General features: G+C 38.1%; 1 protein-coding gene across 21 annotated transcripts in view; it reads right to left on the minus strand.

Moving 5' to 3' along the window:
• LOC113074657 (phosphatidylinositol-binding clathrin assembly protein-like) overlaps positions 1–15,923 on the minus strand; it is a 36,245-nt gene extending 20,322 nt beyond the window's left edge. For 5 of the 21 annotated variants that reach the window (XM_026247521.1, XM_026247529.1, XM_026247524.1 and 2 more), the window contains exons 1-8: positions 15,609–15,917; positions 15,238–15,490; positions 3,761–3,903; positions 3,016–3,091; positions 1,753–1,855; positions 1,579–1,672; positions 1,297–1,408; positions 8–114 (exon numbers count right to left, since the gene is read on the minus strand). In XM_026247521.1, the coding sequence (XP_026103306.1) occupies positions 8–114; positions 1,297–1,408; positions 1,579–1,672; positions 1,753–1,855; positions 3,016–3,091; positions 3,761–3,903; positions 15,238–15,367 (765 nt within the window). In that variant the 5' untranslated portion in view covers positions 15,368–15,490; positions 15,609–15,917. Of the gene's footprint in view, positions 1–7; positions 115–1,296; positions 1,409–1,578; positions 1,673–1,752; positions 1,856–3,015; positions 3,092–3,760; positions 3,904–15,237; positions 15,491–15,608 lie in introns of all 21 variants that reach the window. The other 16 variants (XM_026247511.1, XM_026247513.1, XM_026247512.1 and 13 more) reach the window with 10 other exon arrangements.
• Between the last annotated feature and the right edge of the window lie 1,958 nt (positions 15,924–17,881).

The raw sequence follows: 17,881 nt of genomic DNA on the forward strand, positions 1-17,881 counted from the left end.
GTCTCACCTCTGCTACTTTGAGAAACTCTGAGATTCTCGTCATTCGAGTGAGGAATTTCTTATAGATGTCCAGGCCTTCTTTACACTGGGCTTTCTTCATGTCAAAGTACTTCTCTGTATTTGGGAAAAGGTATGAAGTCAGATTTTTAGATATTTTTAAATTCTCAACACATTTTAAGGGGGCTTGCTTTTCACTCTGCAACTTCACCAGGCCGAGTTATGCTTGGAATCTGTTGCCACAACCTGACCCTAAGCGACTCTCACTTGTATGTCGGCCTCTCGAAAGTAATTCTCATCCAACATTTAACCACAGACGAGGCCAACGGATACAGTTCAGCCCCTAAATGGAGCCACCCAACACAAACAGTCCAAGCAAAACCACTCGATTTAGTAAAAATATCATATTGCAGTTGTTTAACAAATATGATAATCCCATGTTGCTGCTTAGATATCAAAGATAAAAGTAAAAAGGAATAAAATCACAATGAAAAAGCTGATCTTCAACACTAACTACAAAGCAATGTATTTGGGCTCTGCGTGGAACTGAACTCAAGCCACTCTGCAGACGCAAATGTGAATGAGGTGAGGGATTGTAGCTTAACTTAAGTGATCTCTTTTTGAAACTTCAGTAGTTTCAGTCCATTTTTATTCAAAAGTTACCTTTTTGAAACCTACTCTACTGACGTATCATTTTATAATAAATAAATATAACATATTAAATAAAACAACAATAATATTCATAATTTATTATTAATAAAATATATTTATTATTACCAATTTTTTAATAAAATAGTTTCAAGTAAAAAAAAATGCTTTAAATCCTTACATTTTATTTAGGCAACTTGTGCAGTCCTACTTAAAACGATCATTATTGAATTCCAAGTTTTCAAATAACAGATCAATCTTTGATAAGACGATATCACACAGTCTGGATAACCAAGTTTAATCACATTCTCTAGCTAATCATCACTTCAAGATGAAATTTGCTCAGTGCATTGCCAATTTTACTGCCCTAAACCATGACACAATCCTTACTTGCCCCTAAAAATAATTTCTGAGACTACTGATATGGACAGGAAGGGTTTGTTTTATGAGTTACAGCTCTCAGGCAGTAAATAAACTGTCATAAAACTGAGTGACGAGTCGGGTCAGAGTCCCTTACTGTCGATGAGTGGCTTGATACTTCAAGTTTAAAGGTCTCTGCAACAAGAACCAATAGTGGAGATAACTGGTAAAAGCCAATATGTAGGACAGCCCACATTAGGTTTTGAAAGATCAATTGGAATAACAGCTCACCAAGCAAGTTGATGATCCCTTCATTGTAGGCTGCAAACAAGCGGATGACGTCTTTAAACAGAAGCATGAATGCAGCGTTAATGACCCCGTTTGTGAGCTCGTTGGCATTTACCTGCAGACACAAAATAAGCCGAACTCAATTTGGTTTGAAACGGTTATGCTGCAAGAACTGAACACCAACGCAATTACGAGAAAACAAAAGGAAGCTACCATTAAAGAAAGGTCTAGCCAGTATTGGATATGGAACTTAAATAAGTCTAGCTGTTGTCATCAGAAACTCACGTTGAAGTCGAGGAGTGCATCCATCTGGTTTTGGATGATAGGGATGGTCTTTAGGAGCTTCTCGGTGTTCAAAGTTCTCATTACGCCATCCGCCCTTTGACAACAAAGCAGACAACAAATTCAGTGAAGAGTTCTCATTTTTGGGTGAACTATCCCTTAAGAAAACAGACTTACCCTCTTTTTACTTTTGTGAAGTCGAAAGCCACTTGTCTGTATGAGACTGCCTTTTCGTTCAGGTAGCGGCTGTACCTTCGGATGAAGGTGGACATGTCATATCCTGCATGCAAAAGAGAACATGCTGTCTTTTGAGTTCAATCCTTGGGTTGCTAAACTTATTCACACAGCAGTTTTCATTCTAGACTATTAAAAGACATGAGTCCTTGATGTACCAGTTAAAATAATGTACTGGCGCAATGATTGCGACTCATTTTAAACGGTCAGAGAAAAAAACATTCTGGTTTCTAAAGGGTTAGTACAGTGCATGACACAACCTAGAACCCATTAGCTTTATCGGACTATGCCAAGTATGACAGGTCATTGTGAAGTGTACTGGTCTATGCCACTAGTCACATGCTCAAATGCAACCATACTTAAAGGCAAAAGAACACTGAACAATGTATTTAAAATATGTTTGATTCACAATTATGTGAATATGAAAGCACTAACTAGATATATTTTTGTCACACAACTTCATTTTTAGTAACCAAAAACACTATGAGAGTTTGATTCATTCCTGTGAATCAGTTTGTTCAAACCATCTGTCTGTCTTCAAAACAGTGATTCAACTCTTTCCAAAATTTCCAAGGAGATCCCTGAATGGCATTATAGATCATAAGATAGATCGATTGATCAATGGATGGAAAAAAAATTTATTGCCCAGCTAGATTATGTATGGGTTATATTGCAAAAGTAGGATAAAAGTGTAGTACTGCAGGTGCCTCAGGAAGAAAATCTGAGCCAGGAAGTTCAAGTCACTTTCCAAAAATGGGCCCAGAGTTCTTCTTGAAAGACTCTACAAACTAGAGTCTCGCTGTGCTGATTCCCCTGCTGCTTCTTTTGAGAGCTGGCTGCCAGGCATTATGTTAACATGGGAAAAGCCTTGGGTAAATAAACCCACTAGTGCTTTATTTAAGCTGAAAGTCAGCCATGTTGCCGAACAGGTCCCAAAAGGGAGTTCAGGGAGAAGATCAGACAGACAGACAGAGAGAGACAGGACTTAACGCTTCTACTTCCCAAACCTTAAAACGCCACATCTGACCATGATTAACATTAAAATGATAAAACTGAGAACACAATGCATGTTTTGTCAGCTCCTCAAATATTCATCATGTCTGCATTTGTCTAAGGTTTGGACGCTCATGAAAATGGATGAGATATGCCTGGGATGTGCTTGGAAAAACAGAATGACTAATGAAGCGTTGGGCTGAAAGCACCTACCTTGTAACCCGCTTTTGTCCAAAAAATTACTGAGGTTGAATAATGTGTTCCTGGAGGCCAGATATTGTACAAATCTCTGTCAACATGAAGAACAATGAGTTCGGGTTTCAATTTATTCTGAAGTTAGTCACCATGCAAATAAACAGTACTGTCAAAGCCACAAGGGTAAAATTGATTGACTGTGGTATATGTGTGGGTTATACTGTTTTAGCTTAACCAAAACCATGATTAAACACTGCTGAAAATACCAACAGTTAAAGGATTAGTTGAGAAAAAAAAAACATTAATTTGGTTATTTACTCAAGCTTACTTTCTTACATGAAAACAAAAGGTGAATCTTGGCCAATCTTTTCAGTAAAATCAAAAAGAATTGTGAATGGTTGTAAAGCTTGTTCCCACTATAAAACTCAATGCCCCCAGGATTATAAAACGTAAAAAAAAATTTTAAAACAGAGTGGTCAGCATATTCTTAAATGAAAATAAAATGAGTAATGATAAGATGTTATATATATATATATATATATATATATATATATATATATATATATATATAACAGTGCTAACAGTGCAGTTGTTTAGTACAAACAAACAAACAAAAAAACTATTTTGTGATTTTGGAATGATAAGAGATTAAACGTTTTTGGGGTGAACTATTCCTGAGTTCAGTTTGTATGAATTTCTTCAGCCTATAGAGCTCAGGCAGAAAGTGATGAATGTGTACAAGTGTGTGTGAGGGGAAGCGGACCTCATTGCCGTAGACCATAAGGTGGTGTGTGGTGATGAGGGATTTGAACACGACCACCCAGCTGGTGTTGGTGGTGCGCTCGAACAGCGAGTCGGCCAGCTGAGGGATGTTCACATTCATCTCGTTGGTGCAGTGGATCAGATCTGGTGAGAGAGAGTTGAAGGAGGTCAGTGCGTTTATAATTCAAACTGTCAGCACATCACAGCCTTTGTATTTGGGCCATAAATAACTTAAACAGTTTTGGTACGTTAACATATGTTTGAACCCTTACATTCCAGATTTCCTTAAAAGGCTGTCCCAACTAGTTTTCATCTGATGAGTTTTGCAGTGACAGATGATGGTACTGATATAAAGAGAGCATGGTGGTCCAAGGTTAAAATACCCATCTAAAGTCTGGGGTCTGTTTTTTATTCTTTTCCTTTTCAAATTCCATTTATTTTCTGTATTCTGTTTTTTTTGTTGTTTTTGTTTTTAAAGCATGTCTAATTAATTTAAATCATGAAACTTACACAATTTAACAGCAATTTATTGCACATTTTACAAAAAAGAAAAATGTAAGGAATTTTTTTCTCAAATGCAATTTTATTTTTACCGAATTCTGTGTTGTCCATTAATTTCCCTCCTGTGTTTTCCATTAATAATTCCATTCATTAATATATTTCTGTCACAGTTTGTCCAAGTTAAATCAAACTTTGATTTTGATGGGTTGCTGTGAACACCTTTAAGTTTCTGTTTGCATGTGTTATGACGATAGTTTTTCTCAAAAGAAATGGTGAAATACTCATAATGTGACTCTCAGAGCAGTCCCAGAGACTATATTTATGCTTTCATGTACTCCATGTGTGTTCATACTGAGGGAGCAGAGGCTGAAACTAAGTATGTGTGTAGTAAACATGCGGAACATTAAGGATTCGTATCTAAATAGCATTTTTGTGGCTTAATATTCTCAGACACTAGCCCAGATCATGTTTTGATTTAAGTGTACTGACCTACTTTTGATTTGTCAATCCAAAATTTGGCAAAATTAAAGTTCAAAAAGTCTTTCACTGACGGGAGAAAAATGACAATACAATGAATTAAAACATCAGAATTTTATGCAGATTTTAGTCAACCAACTGTGATTCTACCAAATACTGACTAAAAGACATTTATTAAGCGATAGTGTAAAAAAACAAATGATGCTATGTGAAACTTCTGTAACAATCTTGCCAGCTGTTGTCAAAATTATAAAGGTCGGCTAACCTATTTACTGAAAAAAGCTACCGTTTCCAGAGAACCACCTGATGCTGTGGACGCCGTGTGATGCTAAGGTGCCTCTGCTCAGCGCTTTAACATTCAAACAGCACTGACATGGTGCAAGCGAGAGACATGCATTGATATATCCTGTGCTTTATTAGTTCTTTGGCTGGACTTCACAGCCAGCTGTGCTCAGAGAGCGGCAGAGGGATCTCTCAAGGCTTTCTCTACACCACCAACACTGTGAGACTCATTGAGGGCTGCAGCTCATCATGCCATTCATGAAGCCTCCCACAGACAGCGAGGGAGGACGCCGCCACCGCTCTCCGCTGAGAAACGGATCCGAATGGTATTATATCATCGTAAAGTTTTCTGGATTCAAATGATGGAGAAACCACTTCTAGACCTCCTTAAATGGAATGAAAAAGCTACATTCACTCGCTGCAACCCATTTCAAAGACACAAGAGTAATTACAAACTTCCCAACAAACTGCCTCCCAATATTAGTGCATATGCACGACCTTTTGAAGTGGGGATGTGAAAATATGCTGCACAGCGAGCATGGGTGGTCTACAGAAGGCCCTCTCTTTTACAGATAACATCCACCATTTAAACCTGCACAAAGGCTTGGCCATGTGACAACAAAGACTTTTCAGTGGCAACACAAAACCTTGCGCCAAGCATGATGGTGTTGAAAATGCACATGTCCATGGGACAATGTGGAGTCGATGTTTAATGGTGTTCTCGGACAGGTTTAACTAACATGCCCAGATGTAGCCAACAAGCGCATCTGAAGGAAGGAATGAAAGACTCCTTCCCAATCAAGAACCACCCAGTGTGTATTTCTGTCTCCCTGGAGAAACATGATTGATGGTTCAACAGAGTGTACATGCATGTGTATCCAACCATGTGATGGGAAACAAATTAGTTATGTGAACAGCTCTGCCTAAACATCAAACTCTCTGATATTTTACCTAAATGAAGAATCGTGAACTTAGCAAACTTCAAGTAATAAAATATTCATGTTCCTCTGACATTGATGCGCATGATCTGACTGAAATGCCTGCAGGGTAAATTATACAATATTCAAAGTTGTCACACATGCAAAAAAGTGTACTGGCAGAGTTCTGTTCTGACTTAATTTGCTTCTATAACATATGTTGTAGGAATAGGCTGATATTAAAGGGATAGTTGATTAAAAAATGGAAACTGTGATCATTTACACACCCTCTATATATAGTACAGGTCAAAAGTTTGGAGACACTTTCTCATTCAAAGAGTTTTCTTTATTTTCATGACTATGAAACTTGTAGAGTCACACTGAAGGCATCAAGGGCTATTTGACCAAGAAGGAGAGTGATGGGGTGCTGCGCCAGATGACCTGGCCTCCACAGTCACCGGACCTGATCCCAATCGAGATGGTTTAGGGCTGAGCTGGACCACAGACAGAAGGCAAAAGGGCCAACAAGTGCTAAGCATCTCTCGGGGAACTCCTTCAAGACTGTTGGAAGACTATTTCAGGTGACTACCTCTTGAAGCTCATCAAGAGAATGCCAAGAGTGTGCAAAGCAGGAATCAAAGCAAAAGGTGGCTACTTTGAAGAACCTAGAATGAGACATTTTCAGTTGTTTCACACTTTTTTGTTACGTACATAATTACATATATAATTCCACATGTGTTAATTCATAGTTTTGATGCCTTCAGTGTGAATCTACAATTTTCATAGTCATGAAAATAAAGAAAACTCTTTGAATGAGAAGGTGCATCCAAACTTTGGTCTAATTTTACATACAGCAGGCCCTAAAAATGACATGAATATGACAGTGTGCAAACGCATAAAATCAGCATAGTTTGAAATCACAAGTTTAAAGTTGATCACGCGTCTCCAGTGAAGCGGACCTCTCCTCCTGTCCGGATTCAATTAGCACGGATCAACTGTCACGCAGCGCACATGGGATCAGGCAATAAACAAATGCACACTTCACAAGATCTCACGGTTGGATTCGACTAAAGTCCTATTTGCACAGGATTCATATTAGTAAATCATAGGGGTGTACACATATTTGGACCAACATTTTTTTTTTTTTGGTATGGATCTTTTGGTTCAGTACAAATGTGTACCGAACAAATACAGCATTGTTTAAACCACTGCATGAGCGGAAGTTCATTAGAAGCTTCAATATTTATATACTGTTACTTTTGATAAGAAACTAAATCTCAAATCTTGTCATTTTTTCAGGAAATTTTAACCATAATTGCAGTTTTGACACTCCTTGATGTGGTGTGACAGATCGTTGTATAAATGCCTCAGTTTAAAAGGCAGCACGGAGCAAGAGTCAACATTTCAACCATGGAAAAACGCCAATATAACAGCTTATAAACAAAATGTCATAACATTTCATTTACCTCATTCAAGTAGTCAGTGTCCACAGTTCATGACAGAAACTAATTCAACATGAATCCTTTAAAATGCACAGTCATAAAAAAGGCTGATGATGGAGTGTAGACATATAGGTTCCCTGACCCCTGAAGTATATGGCAGGAGGCAACAAGAGACACAGACCAAGAAACAGACAGAAAGTTTTTTTTATTTTTCTTCTCATCACAGCTCTGGTCTGCTTTAGAGACACCTATTTGTGAGGGCAGAGGACAGGAAACCATTAAGTGAATGATTGTTGCAGATTCGAGGGCTTTAGACCGATAGAACACAGCATCCTGCTCTGCATCACATAACGCGGACCACAATGAATATATATTACATGTTAGGACTGTGCAGTTAATTGCATTCGATTGTTATGCGCATCTCATCAGTAAAGCCGGTCTCGTGATTAGTAGTAAATCATCATCACCTGCTTTCAGATTGAGCGGAATTCATAATCGAATGTGATTAATTGCACAGCCCTATTACATATATATTATATTAAATAATAACAAGTAGAGATGTAACGATTAACCGTGAACCAGTCGAAAAATGTATTAAAATATTTGACGATAAAAATCGCGATACAACTGGAGTAGGAGTTTATGTATATATCTCTGAGGGTAAACTATCTTTATAAAAGTTTACTTTGTATTTTCTTTTCACCTTGTCTCTGAACAATGCATATTAGTGTTCATAAGCACAGCTCTGCATTGTTTACAGCGGTAACCCAGGAAACACTGTATCATTGCTGTTCATAAGCGCCTCCTGCTGTCAGAGAGTGAATCTGCATCTCATTCAGCTCATCTGTTGTCTCGTTCAGATATGTTTTAGTATAGTTTTACAAAACTAAAATCAGACCATTCTGTTTTGGCTTCAAATTTTGAAATTATATTTTGGATCATGATTAAAATCAAGTGGTTGCCTCTAATTTTAAAGAGCACAGACAAAGCCTTAGTTTGTTCATATTAAGAGATTATACAACAGACCAAGACATTGTACAATGCTCAGCATAAATAATGCTTAATGTGGCTTAAAGCTGCAGTTGCTAACTTTTGATGCTCTAGCGGTTAAGAGAGAGAGAGAGAGAGAGAGAGAGAGAGAGAGAGAGAGAGAGAGAGAGAGACAGACAGAGAGAGAGAAGGAGAGAGAGCGAGAGAAGGAGAATGAAGGAGACAGCTGCACAGAAATCAGGGAAGCATGCCACAAACTCAAAAAAAAAAAAAAAAAAGTTGTAAACTTGGGAATGAAAACTAATAAAAAAACACACACACACACACACATACATATATATATATATATATATATATATATATATATATATATATATATATATATATATATACACAAAAATAAATAAAATAGTATTCAGGAAGTCAATTCTGTCAAGCATAGCATTGTTTCCCCTCAAAAATGAGCAGCTGTTAAAGGTCAATGATTAATTAAAAAATTTAATAAAATTTAAATTAGCAAATAGGAAGTCAGGCATGTAATAATGTCATCACAAATGGAAAGAACAGCTGCTCAGTGACAAATAAGAAATTATTCTGAACATCCTACAGTTAAACTTCATCGCTGGGCTCATCTTAATCATTCTTACTGGAGGCATTTTATCAATAGTTTTCTCAAAGATTCTCATTAACAAAATAATAGTGAGTTAATACCTCAGACTAGCAAGTGCATTCAAACAAGTATCCTCGAGGTAACTTTTTCATTCTGAAATAACATCTTATTATAAGATGTATGAGGAAGCAGATCTACTACAGTCATTAGCTAATCCTACATAAATTAAAATAAAAAAAGATACATGAATACATTTATTATAGAGAGGAACCAAACAACAACAACAACGTCAGGCAAGCAGTTTATATAAAGTTTTTGTTTTGTTTTTTTGTAAACTCTGAATCACTTGGACTGCTTCCCCACTGGACTTTTCCATATTTAGACAGTGACGTTCAGAATGAAGCAGCATGTTCTGAGAACAAACTCCACTGATTTTTGACTCATGAATTTCCCCTCTTGCAGATCTATCTTGATGGAAGAGTCACTGCGCTCTGCTATCTGCAGACATCTCCCATTTAATCAGCTCCCAGCATTTTTCTGATTTCTGGAACAACTTCCTGTTGGCCGTTTAGATTTCAAATAGTTGGCGAACTACAAGAATGCAGGAAGTATCTTGAACTGGTCAGCTGGGTTCATCCAGGACAAGACACTTTACAGTCTCGACTGTGAGTTTGGGAGGGTCTGGAATCAGAAATGCTCAACTCCCTGTTCGAACTCCTAGCACAAAACATTTGCAAAAACTAAGAGTCAGCTTGCTATGGGGATCACAGCTACGCTTTAAGGTCTGCATGATATAAAAAAATTTCGCCATGTATTTTCTAAATGGATGATACAGTATTATTTTAGTATTATTTATATAATATTATTTCCCATTTTAACTTATCTAAAAAAATAAATAAAAAAAAAATCAATGTTGCCTGGTAATATTTTATTTCAGTTAACTTTTTTTTTACTATGGTTTAAGCTTTAGTTAACTAAAATAACTCTTATTCGGAATAATTAATCCGTGCATTACACTTTTTCCCAATGTATTGTTCAATTTGAAGGTCACTCAATATTTTTCTGATCTCTATTTTAAGATAAAAATGTTTTTAAAAAAGGTTTTACCATGCAAACTATGTGCAGCAAGAGGCACAGCATTGTCAGTTAACACTGCCCTCACGAATTCCTACTAGTAGTAGTTTAGACAAAAGGAAGGGCATCCAGCGTGAAACATGTGCCAAATCGGTTGTGCAGATCACTCTGCTGTGGCAACCCCTGATAAAAGGGAGCAACCCAAAGGAAGAGAGAGAGTAGTTTAGACAAAACTTATCCTGTAACTGCTTTGAAATACATGATGAGTGCAGCCAGCCCCTGCTGGTTTTTTTCTGCGTCGTCATCACTCAAAAAGCAGTAAGGACGGCGTCACAACCTATCCCTCTCTGATGTATTTGGGTTGGTGTGACTAGTTACATAATATCTGATCACTTAAAGCCGATGAGTTAAACAGGCACTTTGCTAATGGCATACTGGGTCAATAATTTAGGAAATGGAAAATGAAGAAAGTCAACTACAAACGCTTTAAAGCCGGGCTTGATTAGGGGGTTCAAACAGTGACTCTAAAAGCAGTACGGTGTCCATTCACACACAGCAGGGCAGCGAGTCAGCACTCTTTCTGACTGACCGTCATTTGATGCCTCTCAGGTCACACGCTACATTTCTACACAGGTACAGACACACACACATTGGTATGACCGACTTACAGCAGATCTCTGCCAGAGTGATCCGACACCATAAAACAGCACAGAGGGGTCCCTTTGTTGGAGCAGATGACATTTTATGGCTGTTGTAACTACACCGAAGGGATGAAAGCTCTACAGTCAATGCTCCGTAAGCTTTTCCACCCTATAACCTGGTGCTTGATGCTTTCAAGTTGACATTTTCATGACCGCAATCTCAAAATTGAGCTAAGAAGTGTGTATTTGCAAATACGGATACAAAACAGTGGGAACACCAATCAAGATGAGAGCACTTTAATCTACGATTACAACAAACGACTGATCCGATTTCCGCCGACTGTCCAGTGGTTCATCAAAAAGGATGCATTTCACGTCCTGAAAACGTTTTATTTATTTTTTATTACACACTGAACCACCCATCAGGTACGCTGCGGAATAAACATTATATAATCTGGAACATTCTTGTACATACTGCCTGGAAGACCTCTGCAGTTATAGGAAATCAAGCTATCTGACGGAAAACGTATAATGAGTTAATTCAATTCATGCTCTAAATTTGCTAGGAGCGGCTGTCTATCTCAAAACAATAAAGATAAGTGTGTGTGTGTGTGTGTGTGTGTGTGTGTGTGTGTGTGTGTATACGGTCTCGGACACATTCTAGGAAGCATCTATCATGTTGCAGAACTGACTCATATGAATGAGTGCCCAGAATAAGCCTTGATCCCATTGAACATGCATACACAGCACTGGGGCACGGAAGGCCAACAAACATGACTTCAACAAGCCATGGAAATACAATGTTGATGTTTGGTGGTGTGTATGTGTGTGAGATATCAACTTCCAATAAACTCAACAACTACCCATCCAATCTCTGGTGGTGAATTCACCAGTTTACTTGCACTAAACCATGATCAACACACACAAGGTTGTTTACACCCCATATTTACATCCATAGGCCATTATTTAGGAGGGTCAGTAAAATTAGCATCCACTGTAATGATAAAAGAAAAAAGAAAAAACTATACTTGCTGTGGAAGCTCTATCGTACTTGCTTGCTATACACGAGAATCAATGAAGTTCATTCTCACATGCTTGTTCAGAAAATATCTAATAAGGTGTTCCAAAGAAGAGCAGACATCATAAATGTTTGGAATGACATGTGGGCAAGAAACTGGTGACAGAACTTTCATTTTTGTGTTAACTATCCCTTTAAGTTTGCAAATTTTATTATGGGTGGGACCAGCTGTTTTTCCAACCAAAAAAAGATGGAGGGATTTTTCCATTTATTTTTAAATGGTATTCAATTTTGTTTAGAAATGCTAGCAGAGAAAAAATTACACACTGGACCAATGTGAAGCATCATTACATTTATCAAATCTTGAGCACTATAGTGAGTGAGTGCTTTGAGTCTGAATTTCCTTATATGCTGCAGAACACACTCAAGCTCTCCAGACTAATAATGGCAGACATTATGGAACATAAGCAAACATCCATATATGGACATAAAAGGATGTTTAAGACACCTGCTGATCCAGAGCAACCCTTTGCAACAGCGAAGACAAGCTGGTCTTAAATTAGTGAGCTCAGATTTGGTGTAGTGCAACTCCTACTGACCAAAGACTTGAAATTAGAAAATGAATTTTATTCATCAGACTTTATATTAAAAAAAAAAAAAAATTAAAAAAAAAAGTATTTTCTCTTTATTTTCCTGTTTAAAAGTTTAGAGAGAAAGTACAAAAAAAAATGTTGTGACTAAAATATAGCAGCATTAATTATTACAATGTTCTTGTTTTTCCTAAACTAAAACAAAGCAGAATGGAAACAATTGGAGGACATTTTTCCAGGGATAAAGGTAGTTCAAGAGGAATGTTCTCCCTTCCCCGGAAACCTAGCCCAAATCAAAGAGGCTGGGGGACGGAGCCGGAGCCTTATCTAATGTTTAAATCAAACAGAAGGAGAGCGAGACACACTGCTATTTCTGTCCCAAAGGAAACTCCATGCACAGAACGCACTGCTGCCCTGAAATACCTACAAGACCTCTTCACACACTCTCTCCAAGCTACGAGAACCAACCTGAGGGTGCTGGACTACTGTGAAATGTTCTGGACGCGATAATCAAGAAGAACTTTACATAAGCCCATACTCTTGAGGGAAGAAGGCAATTACATCTGACGTCCACTCAGTTCAGACCTCCTATCTTCTCCTTCATAAGCCGTCTGTCAGCACAAATGCCACTCTGTATTGTCAAGACCCAGCTAAAAATAGTCTCACTAGAGGAAATTAGCACTGTAGGGTGGGAAAAAAATGTAAACCATATGCAAAGTCGCCAGTATGGGACAAAAGGCTTCATATGCCAGTGCCACAGGCCTTGATTAGACTCAAATGATGGCGCCACATCTATTGACATTTATGCAAAAACACAAACACAGATCCACAAAGGTCAAAAAAAAGAACTGTACTACAAGAATGAGTTTGCAAACATGATCCTTGCAAAACTGACAAATGAACAAACTGCAGTTGATTCATTGCTGAATAAAGTTTGAGTTAATCAAGGGCTTCAGATCTCACTAAACGAACAAACATTCACACTATTCTTGAAGATCTGATGAGGTCAGGATGGAGCCTAAATGAGGCCAGTGTGGTGCTCCCTTAGAATTATAAGAAACCCTGGGAGCTGTCCGCACCCTACCACCTGTGGGAGACTGAGAACATCTCACTCACAGAAGACCAAGCTTATAACAAGCAATAAATAAGACATCTTAGTGAAGTTAAAAGTTAACTTGACAGAACAGTCTCATGCGTTCACCTGCTGACAGGATTGTGCCAATTACAGCACTGTCCTCTATAAACACCTGCCACAGTATATAGTAAAGTGAATGTTACATAACTTTTAACAGTCAGCATGTTCTTCACTTTACTTGTAAAATCAAATACAACTAAAGAACTGAATAACTCTAGGGTTAGTAGTGCCAATGAATTTTAATAAGACTCCATGTTGTCAGGACTAATGTAGACACTTCTGTGAAATATGTATTGATTACATTTAAGTTCTACATATTTTTTTAAGGGGTCATATGATGCTTTTTTTAAAGATCATTATTTCATGTATTTGGTGTAACAGAATATGTTGGCACGCTTTAATGACTAAAAAAAACACATTTTCAAATACTGTCCATTATTGTAGGTCCTATATGCCATGCCTCTCTCAAACGCGTTTTTTTCTACAAACTCCCTCCTTCCGATAAACACAGTCTGCTCTGATTGGCCAACTGACCCAGTGCACTGTGATTGGCCAAACACAGTAAGCACTCGTCGTAAATCTAATGCCCCTTTTCCATAATCGCATTGCTTCATCTTTCAAATTAAATGTAAAGACAGTTAATAATGTCCTTAGTTTTACCATTAATTCAAGCTGAAAGGGGAACAGAGTGACGTGACAGACAGTGATGAAGCTCGTATGTGTTTGCAGTACACAAGCCACGGACGGTTAAGACCGCTGACTCCCCGGTGTCACCCTGTCTCTCTCTCACACACACATGTACACAGACACACACACACACACACAGACACACACACACACACACACACACACACACACACACACACACACACACACACACACACGGCATTATGCAAATGTTTTCACATAGTGATGTAGACATGTGGGGGCATGTTTGAATGAGAAGTTTTAAAAGGGGGCGTGGCAGTCTTATATTTTATAAAGAATATCTCTTTGGATTTGAGACTCAAGTCTTTACAACTTCACAGATCTTCTTTATGCATCAACAGCTTGTAACACTCCAAAGAGAAAGAAAAAATAAAAATAAAAAATAAAAAAAATCATATGACTCCTTTAATACAAAAATGCCTAAGTAGCTCTTTTCCGCGTAATGAAAGTGGATGGTGACTACAGTTTTCAAGAACCAAATGGGCACTATAAAATACAATAAAACATTAGAAAATAATTCACACACACCTTGCACTATATTTCCCATGCCTTTAAAGTCACTAGATATCTTTGTGTGAAAGTGAAATTTCAGTTGTTAATCACAGTAAACTGTGCTTGACCACAGTGACAATTTTCATTTTGTTAACTATTCCTTTGAAAAATATAAATTAGTCATATGGTAATAAAACTTGCTTTTTGTTTTGAAACTTCAAAAAGACAGAAAACGGGCATGTTTGTTTGCAATCGGATTTCACAGTGAATCCATTCGACTCGACCTGCAATCGTGCTGCTCAAACAGCAGATGGGTTCATTTTAAAATGTGGTTAATTATTAGTTAGCAAGTTAAATCATTAAATACACTGCACTGTACTCATGCTATCTCAAAACTCAATGCATAGGGGAAACAAATGACTGGTGTCAACATCAGCAAAGGTCGCTGAAGGAACCTGGTTAAATAACACGAACAGTACTGATTGTGAATCTTTTTCTAGGCCTCGAGCCCAGATCCTCTCGTTCCCAGGGCGACGCGTGACTGACGTAACTTTCAGCCGCGGGTCCGAGAAAAGATAGTACAAAATCCCATGACACTTACAGTCCAAATGCTTCTTCTTTGGCCCCATGACTTCGTGCGTGGTCGCCTTGCACACCGTCTTGGACACCGCCGAACCGGTAACACTGTGTTGCGCTGCCGCTATCCGGTCTGTTATGCTCTGTCCAGACATCCTCGCAGTTTTAAACAAACAGAAAGATGGGGTAAAGGGGAAAAAAAGAGGGGGAAATATCTGCCCGGGCTGTTAAATCCAACGGCAATGCTGTAGTCCCTGGGTTGTGCACTGTTCCGCCACCTGATAGGGGTTAGAAAGAGAGAAAAGAAATTATATAACAAGTAAGACGCATCCGCCGCTTTAAAGAGTCCAAATGAAGTTTGCTCTGTATGTATGCCGTCAGCTGACATTTACGTACCAAACGTTTCCTCTTCTATTAACAGCAGCGTCCTCTCTCTCTCTCTCTCTCTCTCTCTCAACCCCTCTGTCACGCACTCTCCTCTCCGTCTCTCCCTCTGCCTCTCTCTTAACTCCCCCTTTTCCTCCTCAGTGGCTCGCCTCTCGGATCTCGCCTCCCCCTGCTGGGTTAAAGTCTCGTAGGAAATGGCGGTTCTGTTTCCTCTTTTCAGAGGATCCTCCCAAGGTTTATATGGATGTTGGATGGTTGTGGTCAAATGACGACATTTTGGCTCTGAACATTCGTGCCACATATGAAATTAGGATTTCTGTTTGGATTGTGAGCCAAAATGGCGACTCGAGGTGGCTAGTTTCTGTGTATTATGGTTCACGTGACGGAATTTGTCCAACCAAACTCATGGTTTCACATGTGGTACTTTTACAACATCATCTATTTAGATACGTGTCACTGATTAAATATGTATTTATGTCACAGTTTACAAAATAATGGAATATATAATTGCTATAAAAGTTGTGTTTGTGTGTGTGTGTGTGTTTGTGAGAGAGTTTTTTTTAATACAATATAAACACGTAGAACGTGTTTGAGCATTCAGTATGGTAAAATGTCACAATAACACGAAAACGTCGAAAATGTAATCTATTATAAAAGTTGAGAAAGAAATAATTTCCCAGTTTTGTCTTTATTACTTAAAAAAACTATGATTTCATTATTTATGATTCTTTTAGCTTCCCATTGATTAACTGAATAACTTCGGAGAAAGAAAATCAAAATAAAATAGTTTCTTTAATTTTCCTCAGTGCAAGAATTATTTAATATTTCCTTACAAAATACATAGAAAGGGAGACATCTAGTGGGGAAAAATGCAATTACAGAAAGCATTAAAAATGTTGTGTCGATAAATCCTGGGGGCTGTTCTTCGTAGCTTATTACTACATCCGAGATGAAATGTCACATCCAAGATGAATTTATCTAACTAATCAGGATCTGGCTAATTCGGTTCTTCAAACGCACCTGTTGTTGATGATTATCAAGTTATCTGAGGTATTTGCGCGTTCATGGGTTGGTTTAAAATGGGCTATGTATCGCTATGTTTTTATACAGTCTATGATCGATACTCGAAACCATAATCAGCAATGCAGCGATTGGCTGGTGGCGGCAACGTAATGATATCATCAAGTTAAAAAAGACACCTGACGAAAAACTTGACACATTTCTTAACTTTTGTAAGAAAACAGCCAAGCCAACAAAACTACATAAATGTTATTCTAAATTAAATGCCAACTGTTTTTTTTTTTTTTTTTTACACGATTCCCAATTATTTAGATTCGAGATTTATAATATTTGTACAGTCTTCACATTTTTATTCCAATGTAGTAATTAGCTATTCATTTAATTTTATATTTGGACAGATTTGTTACCTGGCAGCATTAATGAAAGTCACTTAGGGATCAAGACACTGATCTATATAATATAACATTGTTCTATATTATAGATCAGTGGGTCAAGATCATGTTACTGTATATGCATCTCCTGCGCTCCATCAAGCCTCTCCCATAATAGCCGTCATAATGAGTTAAGGACCACGATATAAACATGTTATATTTATATTAATTTTTAAATGATTGTTATTTTAAATGATTGTCCCTGTATCGGAAGGATAATCTACTAATAAAGTAGCGGTGGCAGCGGACATCTTTTAAGTATCAGTTCTGGTTTAAAAGATGCGATCTAATCCTGTTTACATGAAATAGCCTAAGACAGACAGACAGACAGACAGACAGACAGACAGACAGACAGACAGACAGACAGACAGACAGACAGACAGACAGACAGACAGACAGACAGATAGATAGATAGATAGATAGATAGATAGATAGATAGATAGATAGATAGATAGATAGATAGGATGTTGATATATGTTGTTAAGCATGACTATATTTAGCTCACTGGTGCAATTAGATGGAACTCAAGCTGAGGAGCAGAGAGGGAGTGGCTATCAGAGATTGAATGTCCAGGAGATCAGCCACCAAGGCACAATGCCAGAGCACTGATCAGTTTCAGGACGAGGCTCATTTGTGTTAAATGGGCCGAGCAGATTGATTTAGGCCTAAAGCAACAGTCGGCGTCGCACAGGTGGCACCAGTGCTCCTCGTGTTGCAGTCTTATCGGTAGGGGGAGATATGCACATGCGAGTCTCTGTGTCCTTGCTCACAAACTTTCAAGAGCATCTTGACAACATCCATTTGAGAGACCGCAGGTGCATGTCAGCTCTT

Source organism: Carassius auratus, unplaced genomic scaffold, assembly GCF_003368295.1.
Source record: "Carassius auratus strain Wakin unplaced genomic scaffold, ASM336829v1 scaf_tig00015289, whole genome shotgun sequence".
Lineage (NCBI taxonomy): Eukaryota > Metazoa > Chordata > Actinopteri > Cypriniformes > Cyprinidae > Carassius > Carassius auratus.